The sequence below is a fragment of the Bison bison genome, unplaced genomic scaffold (assembly GCF_000754665.1).
Source record: "Bison bison bison isolate TAMUID 2011002044 unplaced genomic scaffold, Bison_UMD1.0 scf7180017864283, whole genome shotgun sequence".
Classification (NCBI taxonomy): Eukaryota; Metazoa; Chordata; class Mammalia; order Artiodactyla; family Bovidae; genus Bison; species Bison bison.
In genome coordinates, this window is record NW_011494855.1 from 518,943 (window position 1) to 540,060 (window position 21,118).

The 21,118-nt window shown below is 35.1% G+C and overlaps 1 protein-coding gene across 4 annotated transcripts in view; it reads right to left on the reverse strand.

Annotated features, from left to right (window-relative positions):
* Positions 1 to 290: 290 nt before the first annotated feature.
* The window catches only part of LHX8 (LIM homeobox 8), a 29,872-nt gene continuing 9,044 nt past the window's right edge, over positions 291 to 21,118 (reverse strand). For all 4 annotated transcript variants that reach the window (XM_010849419.1, XM_010849420.1, XM_010849417.1 and 1 more), the window contains 6 exons: positions 19,529 to 19,650; positions 17,248 to 17,468; positions 16,637 to 16,740; positions 11,965 to 12,060; positions 5,244 to 5,427; positions 291 to 902 (listed from right to left, as the gene is read on the reverse strand). In XM_010849419.1, the coding sequence (XP_010847721.1) occupies positions 826 to 902; positions 5,244 to 5,427; positions 11,965 to 12,060; positions 16,637 to 16,740; positions 17,248 to 17,468; positions 19,529 to 19,650 (804 nt within the window). In that variant the 3' untranslated portion in view covers positions 291 to 825. The remainder of the gene's footprint in view (positions 903 to 5,243; positions 5,428 to 11,964; positions 12,061 to 16,636; positions 16,741 to 17,247; positions 17,469 to 19,528; positions 19,651 to 21,118) is intronic.

The following is a 21,118-nucleotide window of genomic DNA, read 5'->3' on the forward strand; positions in this document are numbered from 1 at the left end:
CAAATGAGATACTTTCATGTGTTCTTGAGTAAGTGCAATCATCCACAAATAAGTTTCCTATTAAAATGTACTCACAACAAAGCTCAAAACAAAATGACTTTTAAAAGTAAAAGTTGTTATTATATGTGTAAGAGGCTGAAGTCAACTTACTGCTGAAAATACACACACAAAAAGGATAAACTGGTTGAAACTTTCACAAGAATGAAAAATGTTTAATAAACTTAGAATGGTGGGCTTATTAAACTATAGTGTTATTTACAGCCATAGTTCATCAACCACAAACACAATAATGTGTTTGCATGGCATGCTACAACAGAAGCTTTATTCAGTTCATTCAGAAAACATTGGCAAAATAAATTTCAATTGCAAATTCACAGATACAAGCTTCAAAGTATAAAGTTGTATATAACAAAAAATACAGGTAATATTTATAACAATAACTTACAGATACAAACTAATGATAAACTACAATTTCACAAAGGATTGTAAACATTTTGCACACTTGTCAGTCCTTTCTTTTAGGCAAAGTGCTCTTTTGATGACAAATAAATTAACAGATACACACTTGAGTGAACTATTTTCATACAATACAAAAAAAAAGTTTTGATTTATTTTCTTCTTGTAAACATAAGTTTTACAAAAAATGAAGAATCAATAAAAGTGTCTTGCAGGCCAACTAGAGATACATACCTGGGCAGCAAAGTGATGTTGGAAATGCTTTGGGTGTTAAATAAAAAATTAACATTAATATATTTTCAATGGTATTTTATACATAACAAATGACAAGTTTATATCCTTAATCATTTCTATCCCTGAAAAAAGGAATTAGGTATGACTTATTGGCAGTTGTGTCATTGAATGGGGTAACAAGGGCTGGAGTCCAAGAGTTGTTGGTGAATGAGCTACAAAATAGAAAGAAATTTGTGGATCAGTTTTGTACGGTAAATAAAACTGACTTAAAAACAAACAAAAAACAATCCAAGGCAAAGTCCTCTCACTACTGATTATAGCTGAGGGCACCAAGCTATTCCACTGACCTCAGCAGAAGCATTAACTTATTCAGCATAGTGAGTATAATATTACGAGAATCCAGGAATGGTTTACTCCAAAATCTTTATTTTGGGACCCAAGCTTTTGCCACTTTAAAGTCCTCCATCCATACCCCATTCACTGCACTTTACCCTGCAGCCAGAAACATACCACCTTCGTCTACAGAGAAATTGCCAAATTTCATATGAAGGTTCCTCTATAGGGTGACTCCTGCCCCAAATTCCCGTTTATGGATGTTTAACTGCCTCTTTCCTAAGCATACATGAAAACACATTTGACTCAGGCAACACAACAGTCACTCATGTGAACACACACAATTTTAATCCTAGCGTAGGTAAATGGCAACAATGATACAGGCTCTGATTTTTACTTTAACCAAACCTTAAAATGAACTTTTCACTCTCAGCAAAGACTATGCTGCTTCAAACTAAACGTCCTTCTAAGAGCAACTAAGAAAGCCGGACAAAATTTTTGAAAAGCTGTTTGAAGGCATCTGAAAGATACCAAGGCAGTGAGAGTTCACAAAGCCAAGTCCTAGAGAAGGAAGGAAATAAAATGAGGCTACTTTTCCTCCACAAGTGTAAAGACAATTTTAAAAGAAAATGAGTGCCTGGGAGGCTGAGAAGTTTAGCAGAGTTTTCAGGAGTTAGACTTTGGGTGGTGGGGAACAAATATGAAGGACCAGGTAACACTGAAGAGAAGCCCTCATTAAAAACAATACACACAAAACAAAACACAAGTTTTGGGGTTATCCCAAAAGGCTACTGCCAAGAAGTGGTGACCCAGAAACATGCCAGCCTTTGTGAGAACTGATGTCTGATTGGATTAAGTGGGTCTTCCCCTGACCTAACTCCCTGCCAATGGCAAAACTAAATTCTCTCTGGTGGAAAATATCCCATTCAGAGCTTCAAATTATTTCTAGTTTTCATACCTCACATCCGAAGTGCAATAAAAAAGTAACAAGGCAAATACGACATGACTAAAAACAAAGAGGGAAAAACAATAGAATAGATTGCGAAAATATCCAGATATTGGAGTTGTCAGGTATGAACTTTAAAATAACTATAATATAACAATTGTATTAGGGAATAAAGTGATAAGAGAGATAATTCTGGTATAGAAATAAAAACTATATAAAAGAATGAAATGGAAATTCTAAAAACTGAAAACAATAACTGAAATTAAGACCTCAGCAAGTGAGTTTTACAGCATATACAGAGAGAGAATTAGTGAACTGGAATACAGGTCAGAAGAAAATATCTAGTCCAGAACATGGAAGATCAAAAGGCTAGAAAATATGGGCTTTTTCAGTAATAGCAGAAATAATATTTGAAGATACAGAAAGTTTGTATAAGCAAATACATCAAACTTTCATATTCAAGAAGCATATCTAGGCACATTCTACAAAACTTAAAACCAAGCACAAAGAGAAAAGCTGGGGGAAAAGGACATTCACTTTTAAAGAAACAAGAATAAGACCCACAGCTGACTTCAACAGTAAGTGGTATCAAGTCAATTAACTATATTCTAAATAACAGAAACAATGGAAGAAACTATTTTATTCATATGTCAAAGTGCTGAAAGAAAATAGCTGTAAACCCAGATTTCCACATATAAAGGAAAAACCATTTACAACTAACTGCATCAAAACAAAAACCTATTAAAAAAAACCTAACAAAAGATGTGCAAGGTTCCTAAACAGAAAACTCCAGAATATAAGAGAGCATTTGAAGGTGACCTAAATAAACAGAAAGATAGACTAAGATCATGGTTTGGAAGACAATATTATTAAGATGGTGGTTTCCTACAAACTGATTTAATAGATGACATGAAAATCTCAACTATTTTCTCTTTTTTTGTTGGAAAAAATTATGGGAACATAAAGGGTCAAGAAGAGGCAATACAAACTTAAACAATAAAATAGGATAACATGTATTACTGGATATCAAGAATTATATATCCAGCATTAGTAAAACAATTAGGTATGGATACAGAAATGGACCAGTAAAACAGAATAGTATGTACTAAGTCCCTTCAGTCACACCCAACTCTTTGTGACCCCATGGACAGTAGCCCTCTAGGCTCTTCTAAGGGTACAGAAGTTGACATATAAACTATATAGACACTTGGTTTATGACAAATGTAGCACAGAAAATCAGCTGGGAAATTGGTACTTTCATAAACAAAGCAAAGACTTTGTCCTTATTTTACACTACATAGAAAATTCAATTCTAGATGGACTGTAAATCTAAATGTCAAGGTAAAACATGGTTAGTGAAGTTTGTAGAAGATACCATAGGAGGAATATATGACAAATGTCCATTTGGTCAAAGTTATGGTTTTTCCAGTGGTCATGTATGTATGTGAGAATTGGACCATAAAGAAAGCTGAGAACCAAAGAATTGATGCTTTCAAACTGTGGTGTTAGAGAAGACTTTTGAGAGTCCCTTGGATAGCAAGGAGATCAAACCAGTCAATCCTAAAGTAAATCAGTACTGAATATTCATTAGAAGGACTGACATTGAAGCTCCAATACTTTGGCTACCTGATGTAAAGAACTGAGTCACTGGAAAAGACCCAATGCTGGGAAAGACTGAAGGCAGGAGAAGGGGATGACAGAGGATGAGATGGTTGGATGGTATCACTGACTCAATGGACATGAGTTTGAGCAAGCTTTGGGAGTTGGTGATGGACAGGGAGGCCTGGAGTGCTGCAGTCCATGAGGTCGCTAAGAGTCAGACACGACTGAGCGGCTGAACTGAACTGATAGGAATATCTTCATTATCTTTGAGTAGGAACAATTTCTTGAACAGGTCATAAAAAAAGCATTCCTCATGAAGGAATAAAACTGATGAACTACATTAAAATTAGGAACTTGTGCTCCATAAAACATACCCTTAATAGAGTAATACATATAATTATGAAAAAACTGATCTATATGCAATATACAGCCAAAATTAGCACAAATCAAGGAAAAACAAAACAGACAAGCCAACAGACCAATAAGCAAAAGACATGAACAGGTACTTCACAAAAATTTAAAAAAAAACAAATATACAAATGCCCAAAGAAAAAATACTCAGGCTCATCAGTGATGAGGGAAAAGCAAATGAAAATAATGAGATAGCACTATACAACCACTAAGCTGGCTAAATTAAGAGGTCACACCACATCAAGTGCTGGAGAGGATGTAGAGCACCTTGAACTCTCATGTGCTGGTGGTCAGAGTGTATATTGGTTCAACCAGTATCAGAAACTTTTTGGCAGAATCAACTAAGATTGAACATATGTGTAGTCAGGACCCTATATGCTACTCTTAGCATATATGTACTAAATAAAACTGTGAATTAATCTGCACCCAAAGGCGTGTATAATGAGGCCCATAGCATCATATACATAAAAGCCCAAACCGGAAATAAAATGAATGCCTACCAACCCTAAGTGGATAATGGTATCCTACAGTGGAATTTTGTATAACAATGAAACAAATCACTGATTCTTGCAACAATACAAAGGAATCTCACAAACATTACAGTTGAAAGCAGTGAGACACAGAATACATTCTGCAAGGTTTGATTTATATAAAGCTCAACAACAGGCAAAACCAGGACACGATTTTGGAAGTCAAGGCAATGTTACTTTGGAGGAAGAGGATAATGAGTGGGAAGGGACATAGGAGAAGCTTCTGAGGTGCTAATTACATCCTACTACTGCCTCTGGGTAGTATTTACACGGATATGTTGATTTTATTAATTCATCAAGTTGAATACTTATGTGTGTACTTTTCTACATGTACATTTTACTTCAATAAAAAAATTTCTTTAACAAAATTAAGTAAACCTCAATCTAAAAATCTGAGGGTGACTACTGTCTCTGACCATAGGAAAATAAATTATTCAAATATTTATCAGGTCAAAACAAAACGAATGTTTTTTCTAAGTAAAAATCAAGCACTATCTATGAGTCATTATGAATATCTGTATTTTAGCTGTAAAGTGAGTGCTTTGCATGCCCCTTAAAAGGTTGTCACAGAAGAAGGTTGGATAGTTCTTCTCCCTACTGCATCCCTCTCCCACAGTATTTTTCAGCTACTACTGAGGTAATATTTCAAAATGTGAATCCTATTAACAATATAATATGAGAAGGTATGAGTGATTGTTTGAAAGGCAGCTGTTAAATGTTAGGATACCTACCATCCATATAACTATGCAGTGCAGTTAACATCGTCCCATCTTGGGGCACATATGCAGAATAAGCCATTTCTTCTAACATGGGTGGAGACAGTCTGGAGGGTGGCACTGCTGTGACTGGGGCAGAGGAGGAGTGATTAGGACTGACATGTTTCTTGTGGCGTGCTCTACAGTTCTGAAACCATACCTGAGAGAGGAGAAGAGCAACAGTAGCTATGTCACATAGCAGCTGAGTACAATACCAGTTCAATACTACAAAGGATGCAACTCTACCATATAAGCACAGCATAAATCTAAAGAAGCTTTCTTTAAAGCAGAGTTCTGTAGACACAAGAGAAATAATTTTGCAGTTATCAACAGTCATTTTCTTTGCTCAAATATTAATTATCTGATGATTTAATTTAAAACTGGTTTTATAATAAGCCAGCATCTTCCAAAATAAAAACGGGGGAGGGGATTCAAAATTTCAGAAAAGTTTCCTTGATTCTCCTACTGACATTTGGGACAAAAAGAAAAATGGAAAAAACCCTTTCATCAGAAATTTTTTTAAAATACACTACTCACTGTATTCTCAGACACCTGCTGGACTTATTTGAAATCCATTTTCAAATGATTAAAATCCCCACTGAGAACTTAAGGCTTTCTACAAACCTCTTGATTCAGTTATTCCAGTCTCTTGGTAACCTGCTGAGTTCAATTTCTCTTAGTAAATACATAGGCTATTCTCTAAGAAGCATGTTGAAGTCAGGCTTACAGTAAGAAACAACTGGCAATATTTAAGTAGAATAAAATGCAAACATATCCACTGGTGAAACAGTTCACCAAATGTAAAGAGCTAACCACTTTGTTGTCCACTCCATCACAGAAATAAAGGAAGTTCTGGGTTAAGCAGAATTTTACATGCAGGTCAGGGTAAACAAGTCTAGACCACCCAGAATGCTTCCAGTAACTAAGCTACCCTCATGTGAACTTCTTGCACTTAGATATAACCTGCCTACAGAGTGTTCCTCTATTGAAATATTACAGCATTTATTTGCTATCACTCCAAACAACTCTGTCATAAGAAGACAGAGAAGTGGAGGGATTAAAACTTTATAAGGAAATTAGGATAAGAACATTTGGGGATCAAGGGAGAAGGCCAGGGGCATAAGTCTCTGCCCAGGGCTGGCAGGCTGTTAGTTGATGACTCAAGGGAATCAGGGCTGAACAATGCAGAACAGAGGGCTGAATAAAAAAGATTTATTAAAAAGTTGGCCTGACTTCAAAAGGCATACCTTGTTATCCTTGGGACTCATAAACAGAGGTATAAACTCAAGGGGTTAAAACCAAAGGAAAATGGGTCTGAGCAGGTGGCTGAGGGGTAGCATCTAAGGAGTATCTCAGGAATAAGCGTAGGCATGTATCAAGGAAAATGATGTAGTTACAGCCTTATCACCCATGTTCCAGGGCAGCAGTGAGACTCGGGTATCTGTACAGAGATTTCATCCAGAGTCTTCAGTCACAGCTCCCTTTACAGGCTCCTGAACAACAGGTGCCACTGCCGTCACCCAGCCAGCCAAGAAAACACACTCACACATTCTCCAACTTTTAACCAGGGACAGCTGCCACCTGCCTTTTCCCCTGACACTGCCCAGAAGACAGGCACCCCAGAGGACTACATTAACCTAAAACACACGGCACTACAATTCCCAGAGTTTCTTCAAGGTGTCTTATGTCTCCAATAAATTATATATTAGGTGGAAAATACTCAGTTATTTTTTTAAAGAATTTCAGACTTTGGAAATAAATATGAAGATAGCCTGATGTTAACAGTAGAATAACTACCTTAATGTGATTCAGATACCCCCTAGAAAAAAATCAACAGGTAATTAAGCAAAGAGTTTTGAAAACACAAAGTATCATGTAACCTGCACATTTAAATAAAGCTGAAGATTTTAGGCATCAGAAAACTTCTGACATGAGGGCTATCTAGCTTGAGGAATGAAATACAAGTCCTTTTGATTCTCCTTGCTGCTGCTGCTAAGTCACTTCAGTCGTGTCCGACTCTGTGAGACCCCAGAGATGGCAGCCCATCAGGCTCCCCCGTCCCTGGGATTCTCCAGGCAAGAACACTGGAATGGGTTGCCATTTCCTTCTCCAATGCATGAAAGTGAAAAGTGAAAGTGAAGTTGCTCAGTCATGTCCGACACCTAGCGACCCCATGGACTGCAGCCTACCAGGCTCCTCCGTCCATGGGATTTTCCAGGCAAGAGTACTGGAGTGGGGTGCCATTGCCTTCTCCTTGATTCTCCTTACTGACTTAAAATTTCCTCTTGCTTTGCAAACCTCTAACAGAGTTAAAATTTCTTCTAAGTAAGATACTTTTAAAAATCTAAGCTGTAAATTGTAAAATACATAAGCTGAAAGCAGGCCACATAGACATTCTGTAAAAGAAAAGACTAGCGCATTATATCAATCTCTTAGAAAACCCAAAGGGCCAAATAAAAGAATTTAATGTATGAAAAAGATGTAATTTTAAATGACTGAGAAATTAGAGCTGGCACAGAATGGATTAGAGAAAGCTACCTAATCATTTGGGGGGAAAAAAAGAAAAATCTCAACTTTACAACATGTAACCAAAAGTCCATTACAAATAAATAAGGGTTTAGATATAAATAATTGGGAAAATGTTTATTGAAACAAAAGCCAATGTCGATATACTTCTCTAGGTGAAGCAAGAAAAAGACCAAAGCTATCAGAAAAAATATATGAAGAGATCTGAATATAAAACAATGTAAAATTTCTATGTAGTAAAAATAAATGAAAAGGCAATTGATGAACTATGAAAGTTTAACATGATAAATAATAAAAATCAGTAGGATAAAGAGAAAAGAAATAACCCAATATAAAAATCAGCTAAAAAATACATTTTTAATCACAATATAAGTAAACATATTAAGGTTTATTGATAATAAAAGAAAGGTAAATAAAAACAATGATATTTTCTTACTGGCAATTGGAAAGGATGTAAAAGAATGATAGTTTTTAGGATTTATCTACTTTGAGGAAAGAGAAATTTCATATGTAGGTTCTGGGAGAATAAATTGATTATGAATTTTATCCAAGGTGAATTTTGTACTATCAGTCAAAGCCTCTTATAATGTTTTTATCTTTTGACTCAATAATCTCACTTCTAGAAATTTATCCTATATACACCACTGAATAAATGCACAAAGTATATACACAATGTTCTTCATTGTAGAATTTTTATGATGTAAAAAATTTCAAAATAAACTAAATAAATTATATAGCAATACAAAGGATGTGTATTTTAATATAGAAAGAGAACTCCAAGCACACTGGGAGAAACAGGAATGTTTTATCATGTTTCTGTAAGATATACAACTCATAATTCAACTTTGTGAAAGGATATGTGAGCAGTGATTTTATCTGGATGCAGACTGTTAAAAGTAAAATCACCCATCCTTGTTCTGTGATTTCAGCTCAGTGATGATCTGCTCTGTTACAATGTCTCACTATGCAGACTTTCAGGGCTTCCCTGGAGGCTCAGATGGTAAAGAATCTGCCTGCAATGCAGGAGATCCAGGTTTGTTACCTGGATTGGGAAGATCCCCTGGAGAAGGAAATAGCTACCCACTACAGTATTCTTGCCTGGAGAACTCCATGGACAGAAGAACCAGGTGGGCTACAGTCCACGGGTCGCAGAGAGTCACACACGACTGAGCGACTAATAATTTTCACTTTCATGTAGACTTTAGCTAGTAAAGGTGAGATCTGTAATAATATCCTGCATAGGACCAGTATTTCCACCTAATATTTGGGTAACCTAGTTTGCATATAAGAATTGAGGCCTAGTAAATCTCTTTTCTTTACCATTTCTAATGTGTGCTCAATGCTAAGAAGTAGCTGGGCAAAGAGGTTCTGACTACTATTTGAGTTCACAGTAATTAATCCTTCAAAAATACTGTAAAGGACTATATATTTGAGTTGTTAGTACTCCTTTGCCATCTTATTAAAATATTTAACTCTTACATATTAAAAGCCACCACCCAACAATATACTCTCTAGGTTCTAGGGCTTGGAATGTAGTTAACTTTCTCATAATACTGGTGACCTAAATACCTGGAAATTATAAGAGAGATGTCTGTCTGGGGTTCTTACTTCTTCAAATAATAAAGAAAGCTCTCAGAAAATCTTCCATTTTCCTTTGCTTCCAACTTCAAAGTAATCTAAAACATAATAACCATGAATCTGACTTAGCTACAGCAATCACTGTCGCTGAATGTATAGTCTTTAGATTATGAGGACCCCCTCAGACCATTGAGTTGGAACTACCTCAACAAAGGAAGTTTCACTTCCACGTAAAGGAAACTCACCACCTCAATGGTGTGTGCTAGTTGCTTAGTCATGCCCGACTCTATGTGACTCCATGGACTGTAGCCCGCCAGGCTCCTCTGTCCATAGGATTCTCCAGGCAAGAATACTGAAGTGGGTTGCCAAGCCTCCTTTAGAGGATCTTCCTGACCCAGGGATTGAACCCATGTCTCCTGCACTGGCAGGCAGTTTCTTTACCAGTAGTGCTCAGTGGTAGCCAATGCCAATTTTGTAGACTTACATACTGAGAAAATTCTTCACTGTGAGTGAAATCTGTTTTTCTTCTACATTCCCTCACAGAGACATGATCCTGCCGCCTTTCATAACCATTTAAAGACACCTGTTTATACTCTTCCTTCCCTTACCATCTCTGGATCTTTTCTCCAGATAAAAATCCCTGTTGCTGTTAATAACAGCACATGATTTCCAGACTTTCTTGACCTTAATCTTTCTCTAAGGGAGCACTCTTTTCACACTGGTTCCTTGTTAGCCCCTTTCTAGAATCTGGCACTCTGAGACAAACACAATACCCTGGACATCTGAAAGTACTGAGGTTATGGGACTTGCCGCCTCAGACAGCCTCATTACACTGAACTTAACCAAATCCACTGCAAATCTAGGTCTTCAGAGAAGCTGAGGTATCATCAGGTCTCTCCCACTGACTTCTTGGAATAAATGATCTTTTAATTATGAAATACTTCAGGCCTAATAGAAATAAACTGAATAAACACCTGTTTACCCACCAGCAAATTTAAGAAATAAAACATTATAATTCAGTGTTAGACTAAACTGTTTTTCCCCACTGAACTTCATCTTACAGTCACTTGCATCATTACTCTGCTATACCTTTTTAACCTTAAATATTATTTAAAATTGTTTTCCATTTCCCTAATCGAAGGGAAATATAAGATCCTGATACAGTTGACCACCTCCATCTTGAATCTACCTCAGTCCTTGGGCTTCCATGATGCTTCATACACTAGACTCATTCCTTGGTTCTGGCTGTGATGGTCTAGTTCAAACAGCTTGCTCCATAAAGTTCATTCTTCAGTTTTTACTGTCCACAGTGTCTCTATAAAGGGGCTAGTTTCATGAGTCTTGTTCATCCTTTGTAAAGGTTGCTCAGTTGTGTCCAACTCTTTGTGATCCCATGGACTGTAGGCTGCCAGGCTCTGTCCATGGAATTCTCCAGGCCAGAATACTGGAGTGGGTAGCCATTCCCTTCTCCAGGGGATCTTCCCAACTCAGGCATCAAACCCAGGTCTCCTGCACTGTAGGTGGATTCTTTACTTTCTGAGCCACCAGGGAAGCGTATCCATGGAAATGGTGTTTCATCCTTTAAAATACCGGTTTACATGCTCAACTGCCACCATCATTGCCTGATAATCAGAGCTGGAAAAGGAATTCATCTCCCTCTCAACTTCCGAACCCACATTTTAAAAAACCTGTTTTAATAGGTTTTAATTTAAAACCTGTTTTAATTTAACCTATTTTAATAGTCCTGTCAGTAACACCATTTCCATGGATACTTTGACTTCAAATATAAGTCATCTTTGATGTCTCTCTGCTTCACCATTATTGCGTCCAGGTCGTTTTCCTTGTCTCTCTTGCATCCAGTGCCTGCCATTAGTCTTCAGTCGATAAAATGTTTCAGAATGAATTTGAGGCCACCAGCTAAGTCTCTTTTTGAAAAATCATTATTTTGCTGGGCATCACACCTAATCTGTCAATCTCCATGTAGCCTCTCCCAACTCTAAGTCTTCCTATGTACTGTCACCAGTCCTTTCTTCCTAAAAATACATATCATGGTTTTCTCCTACTCAGAAGCAAACTTGATATTCACAGGCCTCTCCAAATTCAGCTCAAACAACTCTATTTCCCACAATTTGCAAACATAAATTTTATCTTCCAACAAATTTGCTCTAACTTATCCTTCCCTACTTTTGTTTACATCATTCCTTCTACCTGGATCTTTAATAAAGGTCATCAACATTGCCCACCCCCTGTACACACACATATCCACATACACAATCATAGAAAAGTAGAAACAATTCTGGCTTCAGAAACAGATCTAGCTTCAAACCGTAGTTGTCTTTTTAGCCTTAGGATCTTAGGCTTGCTCTGAGCAATGAATGAAGTAACTTCTGCAAAGAGCTGTCTAACAAATGGTAGCCTGGATCATGCAGGCTAATTAATTATCAGGCTTTTTAAAAAACTGATTTAGAATGTGAAGATATCTAAAATGAGAAGCTAATGCTTAGACATTTCTACGCACACACCCACAATGTACACTTATAAAAACCTAGAATAGAACTTTTAGTATCTCTTGATTAACCTTTAAAATAGTCACCTGTATCACACGTCTGCTCAAGCCTGTCCTTTCTGCCAGTTTCTGGAGAGTCTGTGCATCTGGGTTGTTGTCCTGAGCAAACTGTGCTTGCATAACCTGTTTTTTTAAAAAATGTAGGTAGTAAATAGTAAATAGCTAAAAATAAGAAGCTCAATCTTCTGAACTTTGATGACAGGAGAGATAAGGCATGCACAAGAAAATGGAGTACTTGTATTTTACTACTTGAAAATCAATACAGAGAAGTGTATATCAATAAAAAGAATGCATATTATGTAAAATTATGCACAAGTTGCTATGCTCAAATCTTTAAAAAAATAAATTTCAACATAAAAAACTTGTTTCTCAACTATGCTGTTAAAAATAAGCTCACCTTTTCTTCCATTCTTACAACCCACAAAAAATGCATAAAAGTCTATTTACTATTTTTTCCATTTTGTTAAAAATTACTAGCATTAAGCAATTTTTAAAAATATAAAACTCATATCTTTGACCTCTATTCAACTAAACAGGTTCAAGGCCCCTACATCAATTTTTATTAGTATGAAAATAGTAGACAGTGCAACAGATTGCACTCCACTTAATTGCAATTACTCCATCATTCCTTGTTTCGACACTTGTTCTATGCAAAGGAACATCTGGGACCTTAAAAGAGAGATACTCATCAGTCTATTGCATAAGAATTTCCTGAGATCTAAACATTCATAGATCGAAAAGCTCCCAGGTGATTCTGATGTGAACCTTTGGATTGGAACCTGGCCTCAGCTTCCTGGGAGAAAGATATATGCATGCCAACAATACAACAATACAAGTTAAAGTGAGATGCATGGAGTGAAGGAGGAGGAGGAAGAGGAGCTCCAGAATAAAAGCACAAGCAAAGGGCTTTAGATTCCTTCAGAAAAGGAAGTAATGGGAATCAAGCAAGATATTTGAATTTTATTACTATTAAAAGTCAATAGAGGGAAGTATAAAATATAAAGAAAGTATTATAAGAATGAGAGAGTGGAGCCTAGCATCCAAATGATTGTGCATGTCCTGGGCATGGGATGGGGGTAATCTACCTAACCTAAAGTCCTGCTGACCCTGACATCATTTCCAACAGTCAAGATTAACTGCACTCTTTACTATGTTCCTCAAATAATACCATCTTCTGCCACTGCATTTGTCACCAGGTAGTTAGCTAATTTGCTAGCAAGTCGAGCTCTTCATAGCAGAAAGTGAGTTTCTGGAGGGCAAAGGGAATGTCTTATCCATTATATCTGGAGATAATGCAAGATTAACTGAATGAACCTCCACAATGTGCAGAAAATCCGAAGACAGTGTGGAGAAAAAGATCAATGTTGTTCCGAGAAACCTTATGAGGTTTAAAAATTATGTATTTTTTCAGTTAAGTTCTCACTGATAGAGACTCTTCCAGAATAAGGCATTCCTGGCTTCCAGTCCAATATACTTGTCCACATACTTGCTGTAAACTAGCACTTGTACTTTTGCTTTTAAAAATGGGCAGAAACAGCCTAAAAGTTTATTATCACGCCCAGTTTGCTTCATTCTTCCTCTCCTACTCCAAATGTGTTACTTTAATATCTTCATGTGCAAGTAGTTGTGTTTATATGTAGTTGAGCATGTAACATCCAAAAGAGAAAAAAAGAATGAACAAATTAATGTCTTTGTTTTTTTTAATTTTTTCAAGGAGAAAAGCTGAACAGCTATTTATTTGTAATGTCATTATAGATAATTTATAAAACAAAAAACATATGCTCTTCACAAATGCATTTCAAATTCACAAGTTTAATAATGGAACCAAATTACATTTACTAAAGCAATTTCTCATTAAGGAATAAAGGAAAACTTATATCAACACTGATGGTTTACAACTGGAATATGCTAACGGAAAAGTAAGATGTATTCATCAGTGTTTAGTCTCACAAAAGAATCCTTTTAATTTCGACTTGGTTTCATTGCTTTCCAGGTACTATTGATGCCAAAAATCTACCCTATTCCTCTTCTGAGCTATTTAAAATGGTCAAGGATCTAGCCTCTGTAGACACATCATTTTAAAGCCAGAAAGTCTACCAAAAATGTCAAGAGTCTGCATAGTAGCAGCTGACCAACTTAATCTGAAAGTAGATTAAAGTAGGTGCTAACCCTGGCATGTTTAACATTAATAATCATTGAGCAAGTACTTCCAACTACAATAAGCAAACCATAATATTGGCAGGAACTTTTAAAATACAATTTATACAAATGAGACAATATTTGAAATATTTTTGCCAACACAGAATAGTCTATTTTGTAAGTGTTAAACTATTTTTTTCTTCTCATAATTTTCTAAAGAATTTGGGAAGTTTGTTTGTTCCTCATACTTTAACTCTTCTAAGTCCAAGCAAGGTACTGTATGAATAGTCTTGACTTAATGATCACCTATATTTTATTATTTTGCTAAATTCAAGCACTACTTAAATAATTAGCTTTCTGAAAAGTAGGACAATTTAACAATGAGGTACATGGCCTGATTTATTAAAACTCTGGTAAAGTATAATGATGCAATTTATCCTAGATACCTAAGCAACAAAGAACACTTGAGGACAAGAGTATGCCTCATTGTTTCAGTCATTCCTGGCATAGGTAGATGCTAATAAACACTGAATAAATGAGAACACGCTTAGAAAGAATATAATTTCTGCCTTCATTTTTAAAACCTATGATTCTGGTATAAATTTTTAAAAACTCATGATTCAGATCACATTTTCATATAATAATGCATGGCTTAAGTAGTTTTTATGCACATTTGCAATTTAAAACTATAAAGCCATCTTCAAGATTCAGAATCTCACTCTTGTTTTAGCTGCCACAGCCGTTAAATGGAGTCTTAGTAAAGCACAGTTCTACTCATGGTCTCCTGGGAGGCTAAGAAAAATTAAAAGACCAGAAGTTTGGAAAGTAGGGTCCAAATCTCTTCTCTGCCATTCCCATGGTTGTCTGCCTTGGGGGAGTCCCTGCAGTTCTTGGATGAATTGTAAGAGATGAAAGAAGATAACGTACAGGAAATTATCTGGCAAGGACTTGGTAAACAAAGACCTCCACAAATATTATTCCCTTTCTATTTAATTAGTATCTATATTTTCCAGATGAGATTGTACATATCTACCTAAGAGTTGCTTCAAATTTTCAGTTACCCTTTTACTAATAAATTTTTATATCAAATTAAAGTTATCGGTCTTATGACTATTAAAATTATGGCCAGTCTTTCACGGAAACAGCCCACTTTATACACAGAACATATTTATATTAGAGATTATATTTTAGCTACTGGGTGTTTTGCTACCAGGTCTCCCACAGGTACACGTATCCCCTAACCTGGGGCTTTACGTGATTTTCATGATAACCAAATGAAGCACCCAGAAAAACAAGCTTCAAACAGATATTTCTTTCAGCTGCCTTACCTTCCATTTTCTACTTACTATGTAGGCGATGCCTGAATTAAGGAATCAAAAATAATTTTCTGGAATTTTTTTAAAGAATGGATCTAGATTTTAAAGCTAGATTGCTTTTCAGTGACATTAAGGTCCTTTGGGATATTTCTTTCATATCAAGGCTTCTTTCTTAATCATTGTCAAAACAAATATTCTCTCATACTGCATTCATCTTACATACTGACAAGTATTAGAATACTATCAGTGATTTTTCAAAAAATTACCTTCATTCATTTATTAACATTGTATAAATATCCTCTAAAGTCTGAGCTAAGATGGATACTATGTGTAAAGCACCTAGCCATACTTACATGGTAGGTGCTCAATAAATGTTACCTCACCTTAACATAAAGCAAATACTTCAGTCACACTAATCTTTTAGAAAATAATTTATCTGAAAAAAAAAATGCCAGAAATAAATCACTGTGTGTACAGACTTAAATATAAAGCAAAGAGTAATTATTTCATTATTTTCCTGACTATAAAAATAGAAGTTATGACAATTATATTTAGGGCAACTAAGTTGAAAATAATCCTTCGATTTTCAGGGAACATAATCAAACTTTAGCATCAAATTATAGAATTACTCCCTCTACCCCCTTTAAAAACAAGGAAAGGTCTACTTGATTGCAGTCAATCAGTAGATTTCCATTTATGGTAAGGCATTTTCAATTCCTTCCTACTCAGAAAATCTACAATCTTGTCTATTAAAAGACTCAATGCAGTTTGTTAAAAAGATGAACACATCAGAGTCCCACAGACCCACATACTGAATGTCTCTTTCTGTTAAGTGTCCCAAAATGTTCTGTCTTCTATTAAAATTACATGTAGTAACATAAATACCTAGGTTAAAGTAATTTTTTTCAGGAAGTCAAGACAGAGCAACATTTTGTTTGCACCTTGATGTTAATGTTAACAGGCGTCAGGGAGACAAACTTGCATAAGCTCACATCATACCACAACTCTTGGAATATTGCAATAGGATATTTGGAATAGGGCAATGTTTTCATACACTCAACAAGTCAATTTGCACAAAAAGCACAGACTAACCTTTTTGAAAAAATAAAAATGTTTTAAGACAGAATAGACATTGCTTTTTGTTTGGCTTTTGTTAGTTTTGGTGTTTTTTGTTTATTGGGGTTTTTTCTTTTTCTTTTTGGTGGAAAAGGACTTCAAAAACTCAAATTCATTGTCATGTCTACCTGGAGCTGATCTGCTGTAAAGCTGGTCCGAGCTCTTTTTGCTGGTTTTGGATGATTAACATCTTGCTCTGTAAGGAGGGCGCCTTCAACACTAATTCCATTACCTGCATTTAAAAAACACACCAAACGTGTTGGTAACTCAAATGGGGGCAGTCATACAATAATAGGTTTCTTGCATCTCTTGGCTTGGTATGAAACTGTATACATCTTCTGGTTTACCAAATCCCGTAAGATTTAGAACATACTAGAAGCATAATGTAGAAACAACATTTCATTTGTAGGCTTATATATTTAGCCAAAAGTGCACCAAGTTGAAAGTGCACATCTAAGGCTCATCCTTTAAAAGGCAAACACAAGGAAACAACTGGTTACAAAAAGCAAAACAGAACCCTAAACTCAAGGCTGCTTCCTGAGAATATGGCACAAGGCAAATACATATGCCATGGCTTTTCTTATAAATAAACAGATGGAGACCATCACTAACAGTAGAGGGCTTAATGAGTTTCACCACAATTACACTGCACAAAATAATGCTTTAAGAGAAAAAAATCATTTTTATCCCTGTGTTCACTGTCCCAAAAGATTCAAAAGTATTTTAAGTATATATTTACCATTTTCCACTTCTCTTTTTAAATTATCCAGCATGCAGTCATAATGCACTCTGCAGAGGACTTTCTCTTCCACTAAAGCAAACTCCTCTCCCGTGGAAAGTTGTCTTTTGCAAGAAAAGCAGGCAAAGCATGCCAAATGATAGACATTCCCCTTGGCCCTCCGGACCCAGTCAGTAGAATGGATATGCCTCCCACAGCGAGAGCAGCGAGTTCCATACCTTCTACATAAATGGGGGACGGGGAAGGGTGAAGAGTTAATGCTTGGTGAGATATTCATCATAGGATTAAACTAACACATTATATTACTCATTGGATTAACCCAAGTATTTAAATCTTTTGAAAATGAAACAGGAATCAATTATTTTTTAAAAGTCAATATGGTAAGCAGCAGCAAGACTTGAGATGGGATCATAATTCAAACCTGTTTAGAAAACAAAACTTCTCATTGTTACTCTAGAGGAGGATAGGATTTTTTCTTTTAAAATAAATGAAATATGAGTTTCAATATCCTTTTGTAACAAATATCAGGACATTTATAAATTATCTAGAGACTCAACATAACACACATACACCCTCCAAACTGAAAAAACTAAAAGTACAAAGTGATACCATTGAAGATATAAATAATGATGTCTTAAAGCCAAGCTGAGACAATTAGGAAATGCTTTAAACTTTTTTAAAAAGTTAAAACATTTAAAATTGATATTATCAAAGAATGACTAGAACAAAAATTGTTCACTCTGGTGCGTGAGGAAGGAAAATTCAGAAATGCTTCCTTTGGTAAACAAGCTCCTGCATTACCATCCACAAGAGGCGGAGAAATATTACCTAAAACTTTTAGACACATTTCTGGACATTAAATGCAAGTTAATCTTAACAAAATGCCAGCTGTAAAGATTTCCTTTTTCTGTCAGTCCTTGTGATACTTTGTCATATCTCCTACCACAACTGCAGTCATAGCCTGGCATATCCCCACTAAACTAGAAAAGTATATGTGTCTGTGTCTATTCATTAACATATCTTTAGAGGTATTGCTAGTTTTTAAGTTAATCTGAATCATAAAAATTAAGTTTTGAATATAGTAAAATACAAGGTATTTAAAAAATCCTGAAGAACTAGACTTGTAAAAAGTCCCTGAAAACAAACATTTCAAGCAGCTTTAAATTACAAAAAAAAAAAAAAAAATTAAGATTAGTGTACCCTATGTGAAAGAGGAGGCAAATTGCTACTGTTTTTGAGGAAACAGAAAGCAAACCTGATGAGAAATATATGACTTGGGTAATTATAAAATCCTATGATTTTATAAAATAAAGGACTCTAGGTTTCGTGAAGTGCTTTAACTTGCCTAGCAATTTTATTCAAATCAATCACTAAACTCTTAAATCAGTTTTTGAAATTGAGTATAAACAACATAATTAGTATTACAAACTTCATTATGTAGTATTAACTTCCCAATTTCACAATGAAAATTCTTCTTCCTTTGGAAATGCAAATAAAGGAAAATGGTGATAATTTTAAAAAGTCATGCTTAAGGATGATTTCAATTTTGAGATAGCTATCCATTAAGAATTGAATTCTATCCTTGAGGAAATTTTCCATTTAAATGATTATAAAGAGACCAGGCAGAGAAAATGTTACATTTAATACCATAGGCAAATATAATTGCACAAATATCAAAGAACAGACAAAAGAAACAGAATTTTTAGTCAGGTTATGTAATTAGACTTGGTGTATTTCTGATACCGGAATGGTCAATCCTTCTGAATAATATGGTTTATCACAGTTTTCAAACTGCTGGCATTTTATAGGTATATTATAGGGGGTCATTCTATAATAAACTGGTAAAAGCTCAATAACACTTTTGATTTTTTCCCCCTATAATTACTTCATTTTGTCTTACTACTCTACCTGAACAAAGAGCATTGCTATAATAAGTCACCTTATATTTCATACTTCACATTCCTGCCCAGCAAAGACGCTTCCCTGTTTATAATACCTAAAACTTTCATTTGCCAAGGTAGAAAGAATTATTCAAAGATATTTTTATATACTGGGTTCCTAAAACATATAAATATGCTAATTTTGTTTTAATCCAATTTACCTCAAAAATATAAAGCATTCTCATTTTGAAATCTGTTGTATAAGAAAAAGTGGATAAATAAATAATAACCTGGTCCAGTAAATAAAACTGGACAAGAAAGCCTATTTATAAAATTCTCTTTGTGTAAATAATTTCTTGGTGTATCTACTTACTAAAAAAACAAAAGAAGTTTCAGTGTACCTGAAATAATCAAGTTTGCAGAAAATGTCTTTGTCTTTAATATAACAGCTGGTGTGCCTTCCTAAGGAGGTCCTGCAGACGCTGCAGGAGAGACACCGGACATGCCAGCACAGGTCGTTCACCTGTGAAGAAAAAAGGGGCCAAATGAGAAGCCATTCTAACACCACACTTAAGAGTATCCTTCCTTGGTTTTCTGTATCAGGCAATTTTAAAAGCTAGCCCCTTAATATTTTAAACACATGCATTGAATGTTTCCATCTAAGAGGTATCATTTACATAAATACGCATCTAGATATACTCTCTTTTAGATTTCAGCCAGAAAAATCACAACAGCATATTCTATACTTCGTGTTTATTTTTTAAATATAATTTTGAAAAATTCAAGCATTTTTTAAAAAAAATCAAATGTCCATTCTATTTTTTTTTAAAAATCAACATCTATGAACATAGGGAAACTTTTGGTCACTTTAAGTCCTACATATTGGTTTTATAATTTTTCCTTGACCAAATTCTTCGCACCATAACACATGGTAACTAAAGATTTCAAGCCACATACCTTCTCAATCTACTTTTCAGCCAAATAATTATAAACTATTCACTAGTTACAGTGAAAAAGAAAATGGAAAAAAGCTTTGTAAGATAAATACTTACCCTTGTAAAGAAGCCAGGCAATTCATTTCTCTTACAAAACAGACACTGCTAAGGTAGATTTAGATGTTGATATGGCAGAAGCCCTGGCTCCCACCTAACATTAAATAACCAAAACATAAAGCACTGGTAACCCTACTTTAACGATTTGGTCATTAAAGGAAAAAATAAATCTATTATAAGTGATTCTAAAAAGGCACACAAGTATTGTTTGTCATTTATACTTAGTAAGACATTTTATTTTATAAAATGCATTAATAAATCATAGCACTTTACATTGTAAATAGGGGTATGAAATACTGTCGGATCAGTGGACAAATCATACAAACCCTCACCTTAAACAGTTGCCATCATACTATAAGCTGCATACCTTTAGCCTTCAGGAATGAAGATGTGTACTGAACTGAATTTGCCTATCATGCAAGCTCCTAAAGTTTGCCCTTGTTAAATGGGCACAAGAACTTGGTTTAGCTTGATTAAATTTCATTTAAAAGAATAGCAATAATGCAAAAACAGCAGTTACATTGTACAAATGGATCTAATGCCTAATATAGGAATTAGGAAATTGGAAAAAATGGGAAATTTTTAAAAACAGCTTTTGCTACACTATTTCATAATAAAGACAATCTTGTCCAATGATTCTATTATGTTAGCACTACTGTTCAACATGTTTTACTGTGACATGAAATATAAAAAGTACTGTGAAGCTGAAGAAGAAAGTTTCACTGGCTTCTAATTAGTTATGTGCCTCTTTCCAAAGCACTGATGATTTTAGTGAAATTTTAAGTTTTGGTTTTTCTATAAAAGAACATGCTCACCATACAAGAAAATAGGGAAAATAGCAATGGAAAACAACTGGAAAAAAATCTGAGGAAACCAAAATTTAAAAAATTAACAATCGTGATCGCTGTCATGGATATAGAGATGCATTTTCTTTTTTTT